Source organism: Dama dama, chromosome 19, assembly GCF_033118175.1.
Source record: "Dama dama isolate Ldn47 chromosome 19, ASM3311817v1, whole genome shotgun sequence".
Classification (NCBI taxonomy): domain Eukaryota; kingdom Metazoa; phylum Chordata; class Mammalia; order Artiodactyla; family Cervidae; genus Dama; species Dama dama.
In genome coordinates this window covers 88,799,324-88,818,682 of record NC_083699.1, presented here as the reverse complement: position 1 = coordinate 88,818,682, position 19,359 = coordinate 88,799,324, and the positions used below count along the sequence as shown (strand labels likewise).

The 19,359-nt window shown below is 41.3% G+C and overlaps 1 protein-coding gene across 1 annotated transcript in view; it reads right to left on the bottom strand.

Annotated features, from left to right (window-relative positions):
- The window catches only part of CLSTN2 (calsyntenin 2), a 728,679-nt gene that overhangs the window by 436,875 nt on the left and 272,445 nt on the right, over positions 1-19,359 (bottom strand). The window contains exon 4 of the mRNA XM_061168062.1: positions 14,928-15,050. Coding sequence (XP_061024045.1) covers positions 14,928-15,050 — 123 coding nt within the window. The remainder of the gene's footprint in view (positions 1-14,927; positions 15,051-19,359) is intronic.

Sequence of the window (19,359 nt, the reverse complement as noted above, 5' to 3'; positions counted from 1 at the left end):
AATGTTGAGTTTTAAGCCAGCTTTTTCACTCTCGTCTTTCACTTTCATCTAGAGGCTCTTTAGTTCTTCTTCCCTTTCTGCCATAAGGGTGGTGTCATCTGCATATCTGAGGTTGTTGATATTTTTCCCAGCAATCTTCACCCCAGCTTGTGCTTCATCCAGTCCAGCATTTCTCATGATGTACTCTGCATATAAGTTAAATAAGCAGGGTGACAATATACAGCCTTGACATACTCCTTTCCTGATTTGGAGCCAGTCTGTTGTTCCATGTTCAGTTCGAACTGTTGCTTCTTGACTTCCATACAGATTTCTCAGGAGGCAGATGAAGTGGTCTGATATTCCCGTCTCTTTAAGAATTTTCCACAGTTGCTGTGATCCACACAGTCAAAGGCTTTGGTGTAGTCAATAAAGCAGAAGTAGATGTTTTTCTGGAGCTCTTTTGCTTTTTTTATGATCTTACACATGTTGGCAATTTGATCTCTGGTTCATCTGCCTTTTCTAAACCCAGCTTGAACATCCGGAAGTTCACGGTTCACGTACTGTTGAAGCCTTGCTTGGAGAATTTTGAGCATTACTTTACTAGTGTGTGAGATGAGTGCAATTATGCGGCAGTTTGAACATTCTTTGGCATTGCCTTTCTTTGGGACTGGAATGAAAACTGACTTTTTCCAGTCCTGTGGCCAGTGCTGAGTTTTCCAAATTTGCTGGCATATTGAGTGCAGCACTTTCACAGCATCATCCTTTAGGATTTGAAATAGCTCAACTGGAATTTCATCACCTCCATTGGCTTTGTCCATAGTGATGCTTCCTAAGGCCCACTTGACTTATTCCAGGATGTCTGGCTCTAGGTGAGTGATCACACCATTGTGGTTATCTGGGTCATGAAGATCTTTTTTGTATAGTTCTTCTGTGTATTCTTGCCACCTCTTCTTAAAATCTTCTGCTCCTGTCCACAATAAAGGACAGAAATGGCATGGACCTAACAGAAGCTCTGGTATAAGGAGCAGTCAATGAAAAAGATTACACTGAAAGCACAGCAGAGCCCAAGATGAACCCAGGAGATAATGTGTCCAAAGCAATAAGAGAGGATGTTAGATCAATTTAAGCATGTGATGTAATATGACTCTGCCATTCATTCATTCCACAGACTTTCACTGAACACTACTCAGTGTCAGGTGCTAAGGACACAGAATGGATTGAGACACAGCTGCTCAAGACCAAGCAGGCTCATTAATACAATCACAGCCTAATGTGGCATGTACCATGGCAGAGGAGAGAACTACATGAGCCTGGGACCATGAAGATACCACTCAGAAGACAAGAGTCTATTTCTCATGATGTAGGAGCCCTGGCAGAGGGGTGATCCTGATATGGGCATTCAGAATTATTAGGCCCCTCTAGCCATTCCCCTGCTCTCTGCCTGTACACAATGGGCTGCATTTGGCCCAGGACCCTCTTTGTAAATTAAGTTTAGACATTTAAAGTCATGTCTGATGGATTAGATGTGGACATGAGAAGGGGGGTGAATGGAGACACCCAGTGGAAACCAGACAGCAGGCAGGAATATCGGAGCTTGTGAGAGAAGCAAAAATCACTATACATGAGACAGAACTCAGAAGGCAGAGGGCAGAATCAGTGGCAGACTAGAGTGGAAGGTTATGTGCCACAGCACATCTCTGGCCTGCGCGTGAACCCTCCATCTCTGAGAAGGGAAGATTTTGTAGTAAAACAGAAAGAGATGTCAACACTAGGAGTCCAAACAATGTTTCTGTGGGAACCCTGAGCACAAATGGACCAGAAGAGGAGAAATGCTACTTCTTCCCGGGCTGAGAGAGAGGTGATGAGGTGAGGTGATGAAGCCCTATTACATGGGCCCATCAACAATATAGTGGACCCCCTGAGGACAGTGCTAGAGTAACAGGCATCCATAGGTAGGGGGTGATGGAGCGAGCACCCACTGGTAGAGGTCAAGGTAGAATACACCAAAAATGGTATGACCAGCCCAGGGCAGATACCATAGGAATAGGGAACAGCACTAAGAAGGATGGCCCAAAGATGGCCCAGATAGAGACATGGCAGAAGGGCAGGCAGCAGTGACTGTTACATTTGGCATCTTAAGGACTCTAGGAGAGACACGAAAAAAGGGAAAGGGCCAAGGGGTGTTCCTGGACACTGAACTTGGGTCCAAAGAGGGTCATGTTTTTACCCTGGCAACCTTCAGCAAAATGAGCCAGGAGGCAGCTTTGCAAATATGCCCACACTCTTCAAATAGGGTTTTTTTTTAAAAACTCTTCCCTGACCTTGAAATTTTCCTATTAGTATCATTAATGAGCAAAAAGAACCCCTGCCACACTGAGATTCTTCTTTTTATTAAAAAAAAAAAAAAACAACACAGTATTTGTATTTTAATAAAGTCAACAGCCACCCAAGCTGACCATTGCCAGGGATGTCATTTACCATGGCGCTCAGCTGGAACTTAGATAAATAATGATAATTTTTTAAGTTTGTAGATCATATTGAACTTGACTTAATAGGCCCTCTCTCCAAACCTCTGAAAGGATGGCTCATAAAAAACTAATTAGTTTATACAGACTGTCAAGGTTCATGGAGGACAGCTGGCCTTTGATGCCTCATCTGTGATTACAGGCAGCTACAAGATCATAAAATCGAGCTCTGAACTCACGCCAAGGTATTCCATGATCTTGTGCTGGACACTGTGCCAACGCAAAAGAACTGAACTATAAATGCCTGCTTGTGCTCCTGTTCTTTGATTTGGAATCTCAAAACAAGCTAAGACATTTAGGATTTTCATTCATGGGCCCCTGATTCCTGTTAAAGTTAAACCACTGACCTTACAAATCCATGTTCATAATTAATAATTGTGATGGGGCTCAATTCCAGGCCTATTCAATACAGCCACTGTCGTAAGCTACAGAAATAGCTTCTAGAGAAGGGATTAGAAACAGTATTAACTTGTCTAAGCTTGGCTATTATATGGCCCAATTACAGACAGTTGGAGCTAGTTTTCAATCATCATTGATTTCACCGTGATGATCACTGGTTACAACTTTTTAAAGAAGATTTCTTCAGTGTTTTCAAATCCCCAGTTCATTCCTCTCTATGCTGTTCCCTTATCTGTCTTGGGCTCTTTTCTTTCCTGTAGCTCAAACAATGCCCCATGCCCTCAACATAGAAAACCACATTGACAGGTGGTTTTTCTTTGGCCGCTGGTTTTCAAAGACAGAGACATACTCAGTTATATCAGGGCAGAGAGTGGAAATACAAGTACAGCAAAATCACCAGGACACCAGGACCACTCGGGAACTGAGGCCACAGTTCCCATCAGGGACCACTTAGACTCCATTCCCTCTGGTCACATCTGTGTCTCTCTGGGACAGCTGCCTCCTCTCAGTCTGCTGACCAAGCTCTTATACTGTGATTTGCATGTGTCACAGAAGGTTTACCTGCAACCCCCACCCTCTAGCATGGCACCTCAGCATGCAAACAGAAGCCAACTGGCCCACGTGGCCTTTTCTACCCAGGTAGCAGGTCACAGGATGGAACTAGCTGATTCATTGGCCAACTACAGTCAAGTGTCCACCCCGTGTCCAGGCACAGTCAGGCAAGGGGGCTGGGTCATGTGGCCTGGAATCTAGCCACCAGGGGCAGTGAGTGTGAAAGTACTGTAAACTTGTGATATCATGCTTGTCAATAAGGCCATAGATTGGGAGTCCATTATGCTCAGATGTCTTTGGCCTTGAAGCTTGGTGGATGCCTGTGTCTCCTGAATTATTTCTCCAGCAGGAAAAAAAAAGGCTTTGTTCTTATTTTGTGTGTCTCCTGATTTATTATATAAGGAGACCCTAACTTTGGAGTTAGGTTTGGCCCATTGTCTTTGGTTGAGCTAGACAGAGTCAGGGACACTTACATGGAGATAAATGAAGCTAAGAGTGTCCCCAGGGACTGAGGCCAGGACCTTGACCTCAGGGACATTGTGGCCACTTCTACTGAATCCACTAGTCATGGGATAGAGCAGAACTAAATGACAGTGAAAGAGAACAGTGGTTCGCAGGGAGCAGTAGAGAACAGTGAACTGAGGAGCCCTCCTAAGAAAAGAATCACCCTCAGAATGGGGGAACCTGACACTATTTCTCTGGCAGGAATATCAAGATTGCTACAGGTAAGGCAAGTGACGGCTGTGTGCCTCCATTTCTGCCCCTTTTGATGAGAAGTTTACTGAGGCTTGCCTTTCCCTGGAGGCTTTGTGAGGGAAGAGATCTTTCTAGTTCACAAGTCTCTGGATCAAGAAGAGCTACATCGAGACTCGATGAGGATCACAAAATCTTGGGCTTCAAGCCAGATGCCTGACTGGATTCCACTTCTGGGAGTTCCAGGATGCAGTGAGCATATTTTGCATGAAGAAGGGATGTGGATAATTGTAGCCTAAGGGTAGGGAGAGGATGACTGCACTGGTGACCCTAAGTTGTCACCTCTCCAGGCCCTACGGTAGTCTGCTCCTACTCTGGGCTTAACCACGTGTCTTGTTTAGCTAGTGGGACAGTAACAAACTGTCAAAAGTTTCTGCAATCAGCACAGGAATATATATGCTCTGGCCAGCCTGCTGACATGCTAAGCCAGTGTGCTGGAAGATTACATGGCAGAGAATGGTGTCATCCCAGCCAAGGCCATCCTAGCCCAGCCAGCCTACAGTCTACCCACCAGCTGTCCATGGATACCCGAGTGAGCCCAGCTGGGATCAGCTGAGTTTGACTCAGATGAGCAGAGCTGCCCAATCAATAAGTAGACCCATGAGAAAGAGTTAATGGCTCTTGTTTGATGCTCCTAAATTTTGTAGTGGCTGTTGGACAGCAATACTTAAATGATACATCAACTTCACCATTTGGAATTACAACTTCACCTTTATTACTGTGTCTGAGCAAATAATATAATCTGATTTAACTTCAGTCTCTCCTTCTATAAAATAGGGATAAGGAGAATGCTTATTTCAGAAAATTGCTGTAAAAAGTAAATAATGCAGTGTGTGTAGAATACCTACTACAGTGCCTGATGTGTAGTGTGGGCTCAGTAAGTGTTAGTCAAGGGACTTCTCTGGTGGTCCAGTGGTTAAGAATCTGCCTGCCGATGCAGGGGATATAGGTTCGATACCCGATTGGGGAACTAAGGTCCCACATGCCACAGGGCAACTAAGCCCACAACCTGCCACTGCTGCTGAGCTGCATGCTTCAACTTTAGAGATGTCTTCACACTGCAATGAAATATCCCTCATGCTGCAACTAAGACCCGATGCAGTCCCCTACCCACTCAAAATACCCAAAACCTCCCCATAAAATAAATAAATAAATGTTACTTAATGTTCAGTGCTGTGTGCAAGCTGCTTCCTATACGAGGATGTGTGATCAAGGGGACAATTTAGGGTTAAAATCCACCTATTCCTCTACTTGTCAAGTCATGTGCTCTGGTGTGGGACAGTATCTCTCTGAAAGAAGTGGCACCTGTTTCTAAGTGGCACAGTTACCACATGGCTGGCAACAGCTCTGCTATTATTACTGACTTCATTATTCACTTTTCATCTTGTTTTAGTATATTATCATTCATTCAGAATCCAGGAGACTTGAGATTCTCATATCCAAGGGCTTCTCTCAAGATCTCTCCTAGGGCCAGCATGCAAGTTTTCCAACCTGGGACTCTACCTCCCTCCTATCAGGGTGACTAACTCACTCCAGTTTATCACGACCTTCTCAGTTTTGGCACCAAAAGTCCCACAGTCTAGGAAACTGGCAGTCCCAGGCAAGCCAGCATCGTTTTTCTCCCTGAATGTCCCTTGCTCTTCAGTCTTATTGAGGGAGAACACCCCACAGTATCCACTGGTTCCCCCTTAAGTGTTAGTTTTACCTGGAACATGACCTCGCCAGTTTTCTCATCTAGAAGGTCAGGGTCACTGGTGGATTGTTTCCTACGTCCAGTCAGACCATGAAGTCCAGTCCCTGTTGTCAACCCCTTCTTCCTCCTTGACTGACCACCCCTTGATCCTGTGCTCCTTCCCCTGTATTCTGGCTCGAGTTCCTCCTCTAGCTATCCTTGACCCTCCAACACCAGGAGAGCTTGTGTGACCACACCCTAGGGTCTCCAGCTGCTGCCCAAGAACCTAGTCCAACCAGCCTCCTGTAGAGAGGCCTGGGATACCAGGATTAAGCATAGAGTGTGATAGAGGAGAACTGATCAGTAGAATCTTTAAGATGAGATGAGCCATCTGAAACTTACCAAGGTTGAGCAGATCCATATCCTGTAACATGCAAGAAGTTAAAACCAACAACCACAAAAGGCCACATGGCAGGGGACACACAGACAGCTTCAGTTTTGGGTGGACAAAGAAAGAGTATAATTAACAAGAAAAAAGTGGAAGGCTTTGTCACAACTGAGAGAAACAATTCAGGGCAAAGACCCCAAAGTCATGGGTAATAGAGATCCAGGGAAGCTCCTTAGTGTCCCTTGGGCAGAGTGGCTTCACCCTACAAAGTATGGCAGTAGGCGTGCTGTGTTCTCTGCTCAGTGAGGTGAGGGCTTCGTGCCCCAGTTTCCTGGCATGAAGGATGATATGATGGCCCCTGTCCACCCCTGTGGAGCTAAGATCTGCCTCCTGAAGCGCTCAGCCCTCAGCCAACAGAAGGGAGAAAGAAAATGCATGAGAGGAGAAAACTGGAATGAATGCAGTGCCTGTGAAGAAAGGACCCCCATTATGCCCCCAATTCCACATCAATCACTGTCAAGGCTGGCAGCTACCAAGTGGGTAGAACAGAGAACCAAGGAGCAGAGATAAACAACACTTTAATTCCAGAGTGATGGATGCATCAGGTCTTTCTCTCGCCCAGCTGCCTGGCAAACCCCTCCAGCAGCAGCAGAATCAGGAGCATAGATGCGGTCTGATAAGCCTTTCTGCTTCTGGGGACTACACATGAACCTTTTCATAGTCACCCCTGACGCCATCTCCCCCGTGATCACAAGCATCAACTTGACCAGATCTTCTGTTTTATTGACTGGTTGTTGCACCCTCACTTTTTTTTCGGCTTTCAAAGAACTCCTGTATTGCTCTCAAATCACAGCTAACCTACAGCCGGAAACTTCCAGATCACAGTCACTACAGTGAGGGGGAGACTTCACCATAGGGATGAAGGCCTGAGGACTATGGAGATGGGACCAAGGACTCTGCCACAGGCTGCAGAGAGGTATGGGACTCCTGTCTAGCCCTTACTTCCCCGTCTACGTCTAATCTGAACCCGGCCATCTGCTTGGATATTGGGCAATCACAGATAATATCAGCAAAAACATTTGACAACACAAGCTCAAATCTGTCACTGAAAAGAGAACACATCTGTTTTTTTCTATTTATGAACTAAACCATAAACATAAAATCCTGACTCCTATGTTTATATAAAACAGGTGCTTTAAACAAACTTGCCCATGGCAGTGTTATTTTTTTAACGGAAAAATCATGTAAACAACTCAAATATACAAAACATAGTAGAAAGGTGAAGTAAACCATGATATGGTCACATGATATATAATTATGCCTACACATTAGTATTTTTGAATATGTTTCAATCTGCTTGGAAAATGTTCTGTGAAAAGAAAAAAAACACAAAGACTGAACCATACATACTCCAGATGAATAAGAACTATGTATCTAGACATGAATAAAGATAGTCTGGCAGGGTTTTAGAAGTATGAGTATATTGTTTTATTATTTTTTATTCTTTTTCTTTTGTTCTTTATTTTTATTCTATTCACATGTATTGGGTTGGCCAAAAAGTCTGTTCAGGTTATTCCCGTAGCCTGTCAGGATTCTCTGTCCATGGGATTCTCCAGACAAGAATTCTAGAGTGGGTAGCCATTCTCTTCTCTAGGTGATCTTCCCAACTCAGGGATTGAAACTGGGTCTCCCACATCGCAGGTAGATTCTTTACCATCTGAGTCACCAGGGAAGCCCAATGCCATCTCCTTCTCCAGGGGATCTTCCCAACCCAGGGATCAAACCCAGGTCTCCTGCATTGCAGGCAGATTCTTTACCAGCTGAGCCACCAGGGAAGCCCAGGAATACTGGAGTGGGTAGCCTTTCCCTTCTCCAGCGGATCTTCCCAACCCAGGGATCAAACCCAGGTCTCCTGCATTGCAGGCAGATTCTCTACCAGCTGAGCTGCCAGGGAAGCCCAGGAATACTGGAGTGGGTAGCCTATCCCTTCTCCAGCGGATCTTCCCAACCCAGGAATCAACCTAGGGTCTCCTGCATTTCAGGCAGATTCTCTACCAGCTGAGCTGCCAGGGAAGCCTAAGATGTTCAGTACTTGAATGCATAGATGCTGGTCCATATTTTTCTGTTTCCTGTTTATGCTAGATTCCAACTCTGTGAGGTCCAAGTATTTGCAAGTATTTGAGAGTGCTAAAGACATTTTGATCCTCCAAACTGCACCTTTCTCCTTGATAGATTCAGAAAGATTTGAAAAAGAACTTAAATGGGAATGACTTACCATGGAATTCAACTTTCTTTAACAGTATGTCCAGGTACCATGGGAATCTTGTACTGCTAGTGAGATATGCCTTGCACACTGGAAAACTGGCAGAGGGGAAAGGAGCCAGGACTTGGAGTCTGGAATTGAGTGACAGGGCTTAGCTTGGCAGCCTAGAACAGTTACTTAATTTTTCCAAGTCTCAAGGTCCTTATTTGCAAAACAAAATCATAATAGCTGACCCACTTGTTCCACAAGGTTGGTGAAAGGCTTAGATGTAATTCTGTGCATGGAGCACCTTGTGCACACACACGTGTGTGTGTGTGTGTGTGTGCACGCATGTATGCATTTATAACGAAAGAGCACACAGTTCGCAACTAATAGGTTATCCCACAGGGATAAATGATAGGTAGAACATAAGGACATTACTTTTCAACTAAAATTTCCAGAGTTCCACACAATTCATAAATGATTTTCAGCAGCATTAGTTAACTGGTTTCCACTTAAGCAGACAATCCAGGCAGCATAGCTTGATGGTAAAAGTGGGTGACTACATCAAGCCTTCCAAAAATCCCTGAACTTGCTTTTCTTCTTTCCTTAATATCAGCACCACAGATTACATCACTTCATTATAATCAAGCTAAAATGAATAAACCACAGCTTATTGATGACTGTGAGAATTACTGTTACTCTTGACTGCTCTCATTACTACCATTGCTGGGATTGTCAGAACCATGGCACACTGGGCATCCTCTGGCTGCTAGTGCTCTTGGCACTTGGTATTAGTATTTTATTTAATCCACATATTAGCCCAGGAGTAGGCATTATGTTCATTGCCGTTCAGTCGCTAAGTCATATCTAATTCTTGTAACCCAATGAGCTGTAGCCCGCCAGGCTCCTCTGTCCATGGGATTTCCCAGGCCAGAATAATGGAGGGGGTTGCCATTTCCTTCTCCAGGGGATCTTCCCAACCAAGCAATCGAACCTGCATCTCCTGCGTTGGCAGGCAGATTCTTTACCACTGAGCCACCTGGGAGGCCCCAGGGGCTGTGTTTACCCCTATTTTATTATATATAAATAAGTTACCCCTCAGAGGAGTTCAGTTTCTTATCTGAGACCATACATCTTGTCAATGGCAGAGCCGAACTGTGAATCCATGTGTCTGATCAGAGCCTGGGATTGTTCACAAGTAGGATTCTTTTATCATCATAAGATACCACTGCTGTACAGACCCCTGAGGAGGGTCTCTGCCATCAGGCAGCTGTGGTGTCCAAAGCATGAACAAGGGCCCTGGGTGGGTCCAAAGACAAGGAGGGAGATAGATTGGTAGATGCTGAGCAGAACAAGGAGGACCCAGAGAGATAACCATGGAGGAAAAGGTGCCTTCTGCTATAACCAGCTAATCAAACCAAGCCAAATCATATCCCAGGCAATTTTCTGGGCAGCCTTCAGAGAGTCACCCAGGCTGAGAAGCCAGCCAATTATGCCTGATCATTCTCTGCAGCCCTATCCCCACAAAAGACAAGTCCAGACTGGCCCAATGTAGACAAATGAACAGTTCTATTGTCTCTGAAAGGCAATCTAATTCCCTTCAAATTTAAAAGTCTCCACAGTTTCCTAATAGGCCTCAGTGGGGCTCATGCAGAATTAAATAAGTTCACGGTGCGCCCAGCTTGCTTTCATTATCATTTTTTTTTGCCATGCAGTGGACAGAATTTTCATTATGACTCAAGGATTCTTCTGTATCTGATTCTCTAAGATCGTGTCTGCTGAGTTTAGACATCAGGTTGAGAACTGAGTCAGGTCTAATGGACTGGACTGAGGTCTGAGAGAGCTTTCATTGACTGAGAGAGAGTGTCTCTGCTAATCAGCTGGGGCAGGGATCAAACAGAAATATCACAGGGAAAGGGAACTCACAGCAAGGATGAGAGCCTTGCATTCTACTCCCAGCCCCACGGCTGGCCTACTCTAGGACACTGAGCAATTTTCTCGGGCTCCCTGTGAGTTAGTGATCTCCTCTATGAAAGGAAGAGAAGCACTGTGAAAAGGAAACTCAGATCAACAAAAGTTTTACTATATCTTGAGTCATTGCAACATTCTTTAAATTTAACCAATACAACAATCCTGGGAAGCTTATATATTTCTTCGACGAATGAAAAGGGTGAGACTACTGGGACTGCCCTGGGGGCCCATTGCTAAGACTTCACGCTCCCAATGCAGGGGGCCTGAGTTTGAACCTTGGTAAGGGAACTAGATCACACATACCACAACAAAAGATCCTATGTGCTGCAACTAAGGCCCGGAGCAGCCAAATAAATAAACAATTAAAAAAAAAAAAGACTGAGACTATGTAATTGGTGATTGCATCTTATTGCCATGAAATAAGATTCCACACCATTAGAATGAGCCATATGGGGTCAGGGAATGACAGATTTGTGTGAATGTGACTGAAAGTGCATTCAACTTTTCTGGAAAGCCATCTAATGTGTTTCAGAACTTTAAAATATTTGACCAATTAATTCTAATCCTGAAATCCATCCAAATGATAGAATCAGAAATTTAGACACACATTGTAATAAGAAAGACAAGAAAAAGACAAATTGTCCATCATCTCATACCAGTTAGAATGACCATCATCAAGAAGATAAGAGTCAATGAGTGTTGGTGAGGATGTGGAGAAAAAGAAACCCTAAAGTACAGTTGATGTAAATGTAAATTGGTATAACCATCACAGAAAACAGTATGGAGGGTCCTCAAAAAAGTAAAAACCCAAACTACCATATGATGTAGCAATCTCACTTATGGTTATATATCCTAAGGAAATTAAATCAGAGTCTTGAAGAGGTATCTATACTCCCAGGTTCATTGCAGCATTATTCACAATAGTCAAGATATAAAAACTACCTGTCAGTCAATGGATGAATGAATAAAGAAATATATACAGACATTATTCAGCCATGAATGAAAGAAGGAAATCCTTCCACTTGTGACAATATGGATGGACCTTGAGGGTAGTAACGGTCAGTGAAATAAGTCAGACAGAATGACAAATTCTGAGATATCACTTATATGTGGAATATAAAAAAGTTGAACTCATAGAAACTGAGCAGAATAGTGGTTAGAAGGGGTTGGGAGTGAGGAAATAGGGAGATGTCAGTCAAAGCGTACAAACTTCCAGTTATAAACCTGTGGGATCTAATGGATCACAGCATGGTGATTAAAGTTAACAATACTGTATTATATAATTGAAAATTGCTAAGACAGTAGACCTTAAATATTCTCACCACAAAAATAAGTGGTAATTATGTGAGGTGATGGAGATGTTAGTTAACACTAGGTGGGGGTAATCATTTTGCAACATGTAACTGTGTCAAGGCAACATGTCGTATGCCTTAAACTTACACGTTATATGTCAATTATATCTCAATAAAGTTGGAAAAAATAAAATAACAGTAAACTATAGAATATTCATTGAGTCAGAAATCATGCAACCATTTAATGAGTTACAGAAGAGTACTTAATAAAATGGCATATATTCCTTAGTTTATCAGGAAAAATAAGTTAAAATATTGAATATGAAGTGTGATCAAAAATTTTAGATTAAAACAAAGTAGAACAACGATTAGAAGGAAATATGCTATAATGTTACAGAGGCTTTCTCTGGGAGTAAGAAATGTTCACATATTCTATAATAAACATGATTGTCATAATCAGGAGATACACAATAAAAGCTATTTTATATCCCTGGATTTTGTGTTTACCCACAAAATGCAATCATGATTTTTATTTAAATGAATGATACCTTACATAGGAAATTTTTATTAAAAAACTTTTTAAAAGGGGGGACATCTCAAGAGAAACCAGACCGAGCAAAAGTGACATGGTTGGAACCAAACTGGCTAAGTGGAAATAAAGACCACCGGGATGAGGGTGGAAAACCTGACACACAATACCAGAGCAGTTGATAAGGGGCACCAAAAGCTGCAGTTGACTTCGGGAAGTGATGGAGCTGCTAGATATGAATTTTTCAATTTTATGAGAATGATAGGAATCTGAAATAAATCTTCAGTATTTTCTTTTTAAGATAAATGTTTTGAAATAAACGCCTGCAACGTGGATGGATGGTTAGTGTCTATGTCCTGTCTTAGAGCCGATCATAAATAATGCTGAGAAAAATAGCTTTGACCATTCTAAAAAGCACCTTTATTTTTTACTCTTAAGAGCGTGGAAGATTATATTTTTGATGCGTTAAGCTAGATTTTTAAAAAATTCAGCTGTAAATATCAAGAGGAGTGTAGAGATTGTCTTCAGAGAGACTACTCGGGGCTTCACTTAGAAGCTAATCTTACTTTCAAGAAGTGACAGAAAACCTGTGGTCACATTTAATGGTTAGAATTCAACTCCAAGTTTAGAGTATTTGATGGATTTAGAATTGAAGAAAATCCTTTGGTCAATCTTCAAGTGAAATGATTAATTATCCTTCAGGTCAACAACCAAGGAAGGTAAGTCATTATAAATCCAAACTTCCCAATACCAGATTTGCTTAAAAAATTTTCTTCCCACTTTGGTCTTTACATTATAGAGTCTATAACTTTACTGTAGAACAGCTTAATCAACAACCTCAGTTTCCTAGTTCACTACTGGATGAGAACAGGGTTGCACTGATGCAGACACAATGAATACTCAGACACATCCTTCATCTTTTTAAGTGTTAGCCTCACTACACTACAGTGACTTAACAGCATCCATAAACTTCTCATTTAATATGTCATTAGTTTTCTCTCTTATGTCTTAAACAGGGTTCACACTTGAATGGAAAGATGAATAAAGGACCTGTACATACTCCGTCTAACCAGGGAAGCCATGACGCAGTACTTCAGATACTTCACATCTGACTCATCAAGATAAACCAGAATCCTGCAGTTTTATGCAAAATATCTCAACTTCTAAATGTTGTCTCTATTTCATTTTTTAAAGCACACATCACATGCCAGTTCAAATATTCCCATAATGCAGACAATTGTGCTAGTGTTTGTTTCGAGGGTTGGTGAGAATTGCTGATTAACCCCAATACAGTTTAGTTATGTCCAAGAAGGGGATGAGTTGGAATATTCCTGGGGCTGACAAAGAAGGTCTGGGGAAGACATTTCATCTTTTTGTGGAAAAGACAGCATGGGATTTACACTGCCAAGTGGCGTTTGGTTGAGTTGGGACCTCTGAAGATGGCTGGAAAATATATGGAAATGTCCCAACTCTAAACACCATGGAAGTCACAGTTAGGTACTCATTGTGGCTATCATTCTGCATAAAATAAAGATGAAGCCTTCTTCTGAGGGTCTCCCCCATGCTCTGCAAGAATGCTTATGGGTTTATCTTCACATAAGGCTGAATTTCCCTATTTTATTCACCCCTCATTCCTTACTTTATAAAATGTTCTGTAACGGAAAAAAAGGCCTTCACAAAGCTTATCTCTTAGAAGTGTGAAAGAGCCATTTTTTTTCTGCCCAAGTAGCTCATAAAGTAACAGACACACTGTCAGAAAAAATAGACTTCATCATGGTGAAAACCTTAGCTTGGCACCCATCTATCATAAAGCAATCTTCCAGAAATCTTGAAAACCTTCATTAAATTTCCTGTCTTCCTCCTGACAGTTATAAAATGTTAACAATATCACTCATGATGTAGGCATCTTCAGAAATTCTTTGTCCAACCCCACCTCCCCTTGCCATCACCCACCCCCTTTTCTTTGCCAAAATCTATGGAAACATGAGATATAGCCATCTTCTTTACACACCCTTCTGGGGATTTGGCCCTTGCAGGAGGTTAGAGGAGGAAGCAGTGGTCATCTTGACGACACTGACCAGGCTCTTTAGCTACAAGCTGCAAGGACAAAATGGCCCTGCCTCCAGATTCCTTCTCCAAATGGGACACCCATTTTGAAGTTCAAGGACATGATCCTTAACAAATAACTCCTGATACTTTCTTCTTTCCTTTTTCTCTTGTCAATCCACCAAGTTACAAGTCATCTGCCCATGATCGTAAGTAGTGGGGACAGTGGGTCGCACATCTTCTCATGTGTATGAGTCATCTTTCCAGAGGAAAAATTCCCCTATGGACCTTGCTGGCCCAACTTTTCCAACTCCAGGGACCACTTCAGCAATATATCATACACCATCCCTCAGAAGAAGAAGATATAAGGGTCCTTCATTGGAGGCAACACCAAGAAGAAAAACCAGAAGGAGGTACAGAATTTACACCAGGAATCAGAAGAAATGCCCAGTTTTGAAAGCACAAACTCATCTGTGAAAGGCACAGGTGGTGACAACAGCAAAAAAATCTTTGTGGAGGTTTCTCAACACACCTCTCAAGTGAGTGGAGCCCGATCATGCTAAGCCATCATCTCACCTGCAAAAGGAACTGGTGCATCTTTATCCAGGGCGACCAATGGTGGGTCCAAAATGACTGTGTCGTTGTTCTCTGTTATGACTCCGTGATATGAAGTCTCAATCCATGGCTTGTGCTTGTTCACTGGAAAACAGTGGAAACAATAAAACAAAGACTGACTTTTAATATCATCATTTGAATAACTAATCCATAATAATATTATGAATTTGGTAAAATCCCATTATTTCTATTTCTAGAGGCCTAGCATGTGTGTTTATGTGTGTCATTCAGTCATGTTCAACTCTTTGCGACTATCCAACCCATGGGCTATAGCCTGCCAGGCTCCTCTGTCCATGGAGTTCTCCAGGCAAGAATACTGGAGTGGGTTACCATTTTCTTCACAGGGGATCTTCCCAACCCAGGGATTGAACCTGGATCTCCCGCATTGCAGGCAGATTCTTTACCATCTGAGTCACCAGGGAAGCATGCAGATGCCTAGTGTAGATATTTTAAATAATTGATCCAAAGCTTTATATCTCAAATGCCACTATCTATTCATAGATGTTTCAGAGTTAAAGATTGTTATCAATCAACAAAATAGCAGATTACAACTGCGTACTGGGATTTTTTACCTCAACCTCATCTGATCAGTCATTAGGAATTATACTGAACTTTATATATATATATATGGATAAGTACCAAAATATGTGTGAAGATGTAGCGTGTATTTAAATATTTTCTGATCAATGAAAGAGTGAGACTATCCAAATTGTCTAAATCACCTAGCATTTGAAGTTGTTCTTCAATAATTTGACCAGCTGAGTGATACACTATATAGTATACAATTAATACATTTAAAATATGTTTAGTAGTTGAGGTATATCCTCCCAAAACATTGTATTCTTAACCTCCAGTACCTTGGAATGTGACCTTATTTGAAGATAGAGTCTTTATATAAGTAAAATGAGGTGATTAGGGTGGGACCTAATCCAAAATGACTGGTGTCCTTATGAAAGGGGGAAATTTGCACACAGAGAGGGACAGACATACACACAGGGAGATCACCGTATGAAGACTGAAGCTGTGCTTCCACACCTGAGGAACTACCGAAAGCTACCAGGGAGACTTTCAGAGCAAGCATGGTCCTGCTGACAATCTGATTTCAGACTTTTGGCCTAGCACTGTGAGACAATAAATCCCTGAAACTTATTTCTGAAGATTGAATCAAACCCAGGGAACAAAGCCCCTCTGCCTAGAGCAGGTCTTAATGTGGCAGCGGGCTCATCCATGCTCACACGTTGGCATTCAAACCAGTGCTTCATTATGGACTCTGGAAGAATTACAGCCACTCTGGGCTGTCTCCATGCTCCTCTGCTCTTTTATTAGCCATCAACATAAATGAAATGTAAATAATTTGCAACTGTTGGGAAAAATAATTAATCTTTTTTTCCTTTAATTAAACCCAGGGGCCTATTCATTAGAAATGTGTACAAAAGATATGCCAGGAGCTCACCCAAAGCTTCAGATTCATGTGCCACTCGGCTCAGTGGCAGGCAACAGAATCTAAAGTCATAGTTGCTGGGTTTCAGCCCTGGCTCAGTCACTTGAGGGCTGATCCCCAGCAAGTCCATTGGCCACTCAGTATCTCAACTCCTTCGGTTGTAAAATGGGGATGATGACACCACCCATAGGGTTGTCATGTCACTCAGGTGTCCTGGGCTGGATACTTAGCCCCTGACTTTTCATCACTCAGATTCACCCTGCTCTTTGTGCAGTGACAGTGTCTATAGGAAAGGTGCTTTATAGACCCTAATGTTGAGAAGTTGACACTTCTCCCTCATTAGTTAGGCTTTTCCTCTTTATCACTACTACTAGTTGAGTACCTACCACACATTAGGCATTTAAGATACATTCTTCAGTCTTCCCAACAACCCCTCTAGATACCCCTTCATATCATCATACAGGTGAGCAACAGAGTCTCAGAGGGGCTTAAATTTCCATTTTTAGAAAATAAGAAGGTTCATTGTCCTAAAATTTCTTCATTCCTCTCCTACTTTCTAACTTTCTTCAGATCTATCTCAATTTTTGTTTTGTCAACATCAATAAATATTTGCATCTTGATGAGTAACCCAAATGAAATCTTTGCTTTGTGTATAGATCAAATCCTCAGGGTTGCAAATCAGTACATAAATTTGACATTATTTTGATTATGAGGATAAAGTTCATGGCTAATCCAAGTATTGGGCAAGGATTACTTTTCCTTCTTAGAGGTCCAACTGTCAATTCAAGAACATCATTCCTTGTATCCAGACCAGCTGGATTCTTGATTCATTTATTCCATCAAATGCCTGAGTTGTCCTCCATTTTAACTCGCATCATATTTGGAACCAGCCTCCTTTGTATATTTTTGGTGTTCTGAACTTAATGATTTTCTTTTTTTATTTTTGTCAAGTAATGAAACACAGGAATTCTTCCCCACATCCTGACAATACTATAGATTTTAATCTTTCCATATATTATTTATCCCTCATTTGTAAAATAGAGACACTTACTTCATTGGAATAGTGTGAAAAACTGCACGATCATTTAGCCAAATCTAGTACCCCTGGTACAACGAGGCATTTAAATACTCTTAAGTCCCCCTAGCTCATCTCATGCTCTGAGTGGTTGAGATGTACCTAACACTTCAAAGGTATTTAGCTCAGCTTCATTCATTCAACAAATATCTATGGAGTACTTAAAATGTGCAAAAAGAGTCTAAACAGTGGCAGTAAAATGGGGAAAAAATGTCACTGAAAAAAGTATTTGACAAAATTCAACATCCATTTATAACTAAAGCCACTGGCAAATAAGGAGTAGAAAGAAACTTACTCAGCTAAAGAATTTTTATAAAAACCTATAGCTAACATTGTAATGATTAAAGACTGAATGTTTACCCACTCAGTCTTTTGGGTAAAAGTCTTTTTTACATTTCATTTGGAAATGAAAAAGTAAAATTGTTTTTATTCTCAGAGAACATGCTCATCAGTGAAGCAAATTCTATGGAATCTACAAATGTGCCACTAGAACTAGTATATGAGTTTATGAAAGTCACAGGATAGAAAGTTGATCTATAAAAATCAATTGTATTTCTATGTGTTAGAAATAAACAGTTGGAAGTTTAAATTTAAAAATATGAATATTATAGCATCAAAAAACACAAACATTTAGAAATAACTTTCACAAAATACATGCAAGATCTGTATATTGAAAACACTAAGATATTGTTAAGAGAATTTAATGAAGACCTGGAGAGGTCTTAGTGGTAAGATAGGCAATGTTCACAATTTAGTAAACTTGATATAGTTAAGATGTAAACTTTGTCCTACTTGATCTGTAAGTGTCAATGCAACCCAAGTCAAAATAATAGTAGAATTTTTAAAACGGATAAGCAGCTAATCCTAAAATTTTCATGAAAAAGACCTAATATAGTCAAAACAATTTTGAAAAGAAGAGCAATGTTAGAGGACTTAAACTACTTGATTTTAAAACTTCTTATAAAGCTACTCTAATCAAGACAGTGTGATACTAACATAAAGATAAGAATAGCATTGAAACAAGTATACTATCAAGGGTTAAACAGATCACCAGCCCAGGTTGGATGCATGAGACAAGTGCTCAGGGCTGGTGCACTGGGAAGACCCAAAGGGATGGGATGGGGAGGGAGGCGGGAGCGGGGATCGGGATGGGGAACACATGTAAATCCATGGCTGATTCATGTCAATGTATGGCAAAAACCACTACAGTACTGTAAAGTAAATAGCCTCCAACTAATAAAAATAAATGGAAAAAAAAAAAAAAAAAGACATATAGGTCAAAAGAAAGACTGAAGAGTATAGAAACAGACATACATACATAGGGTCAATTAACTTCTGACAAAGGTTCCAAGATAATTCAATGGGGGAGAAGATAATCCTTTCATTAAATGCTGCTTTGGATATCCATAAGCAAAAAAAAAAAAAAACAAAAACAAAAAAAAAACCCTTCAATCCTATTTACTACACATCATACACAAAAACTGTCTCTAAATAGATCATAGTCTTTTTTTTTAGACCCAATAATCTAATCCAAACATTTATTTGATTTTTTTATAAATTCCAAGAAAGTAAGGTCACAGTTACAGGTTTCTTTGTTATTTTGAATAACAAACTTCTCTGAATCTGACTACTCTCATTATCCCATTTAGTTCTTTCTCAGAGAAAAGTGCTTTCCAAAAGGAAGAATGACTTGGAGTCTCTTGACCCCGCAGCATCTTAGTCATTTCCTCCTTTGGGCTTGTGTTCAGCTACCCCTGACCTTTTGAATGTCCCAGTAGCCTCTTTCTTCTAATCCATCACCTCCTTCAAATTCTGGCTCCATGCTAGCCTTCTTTAAGAGAATTTCCAGGTTTCTTTTATTCTTCTAAGCTCCTCAA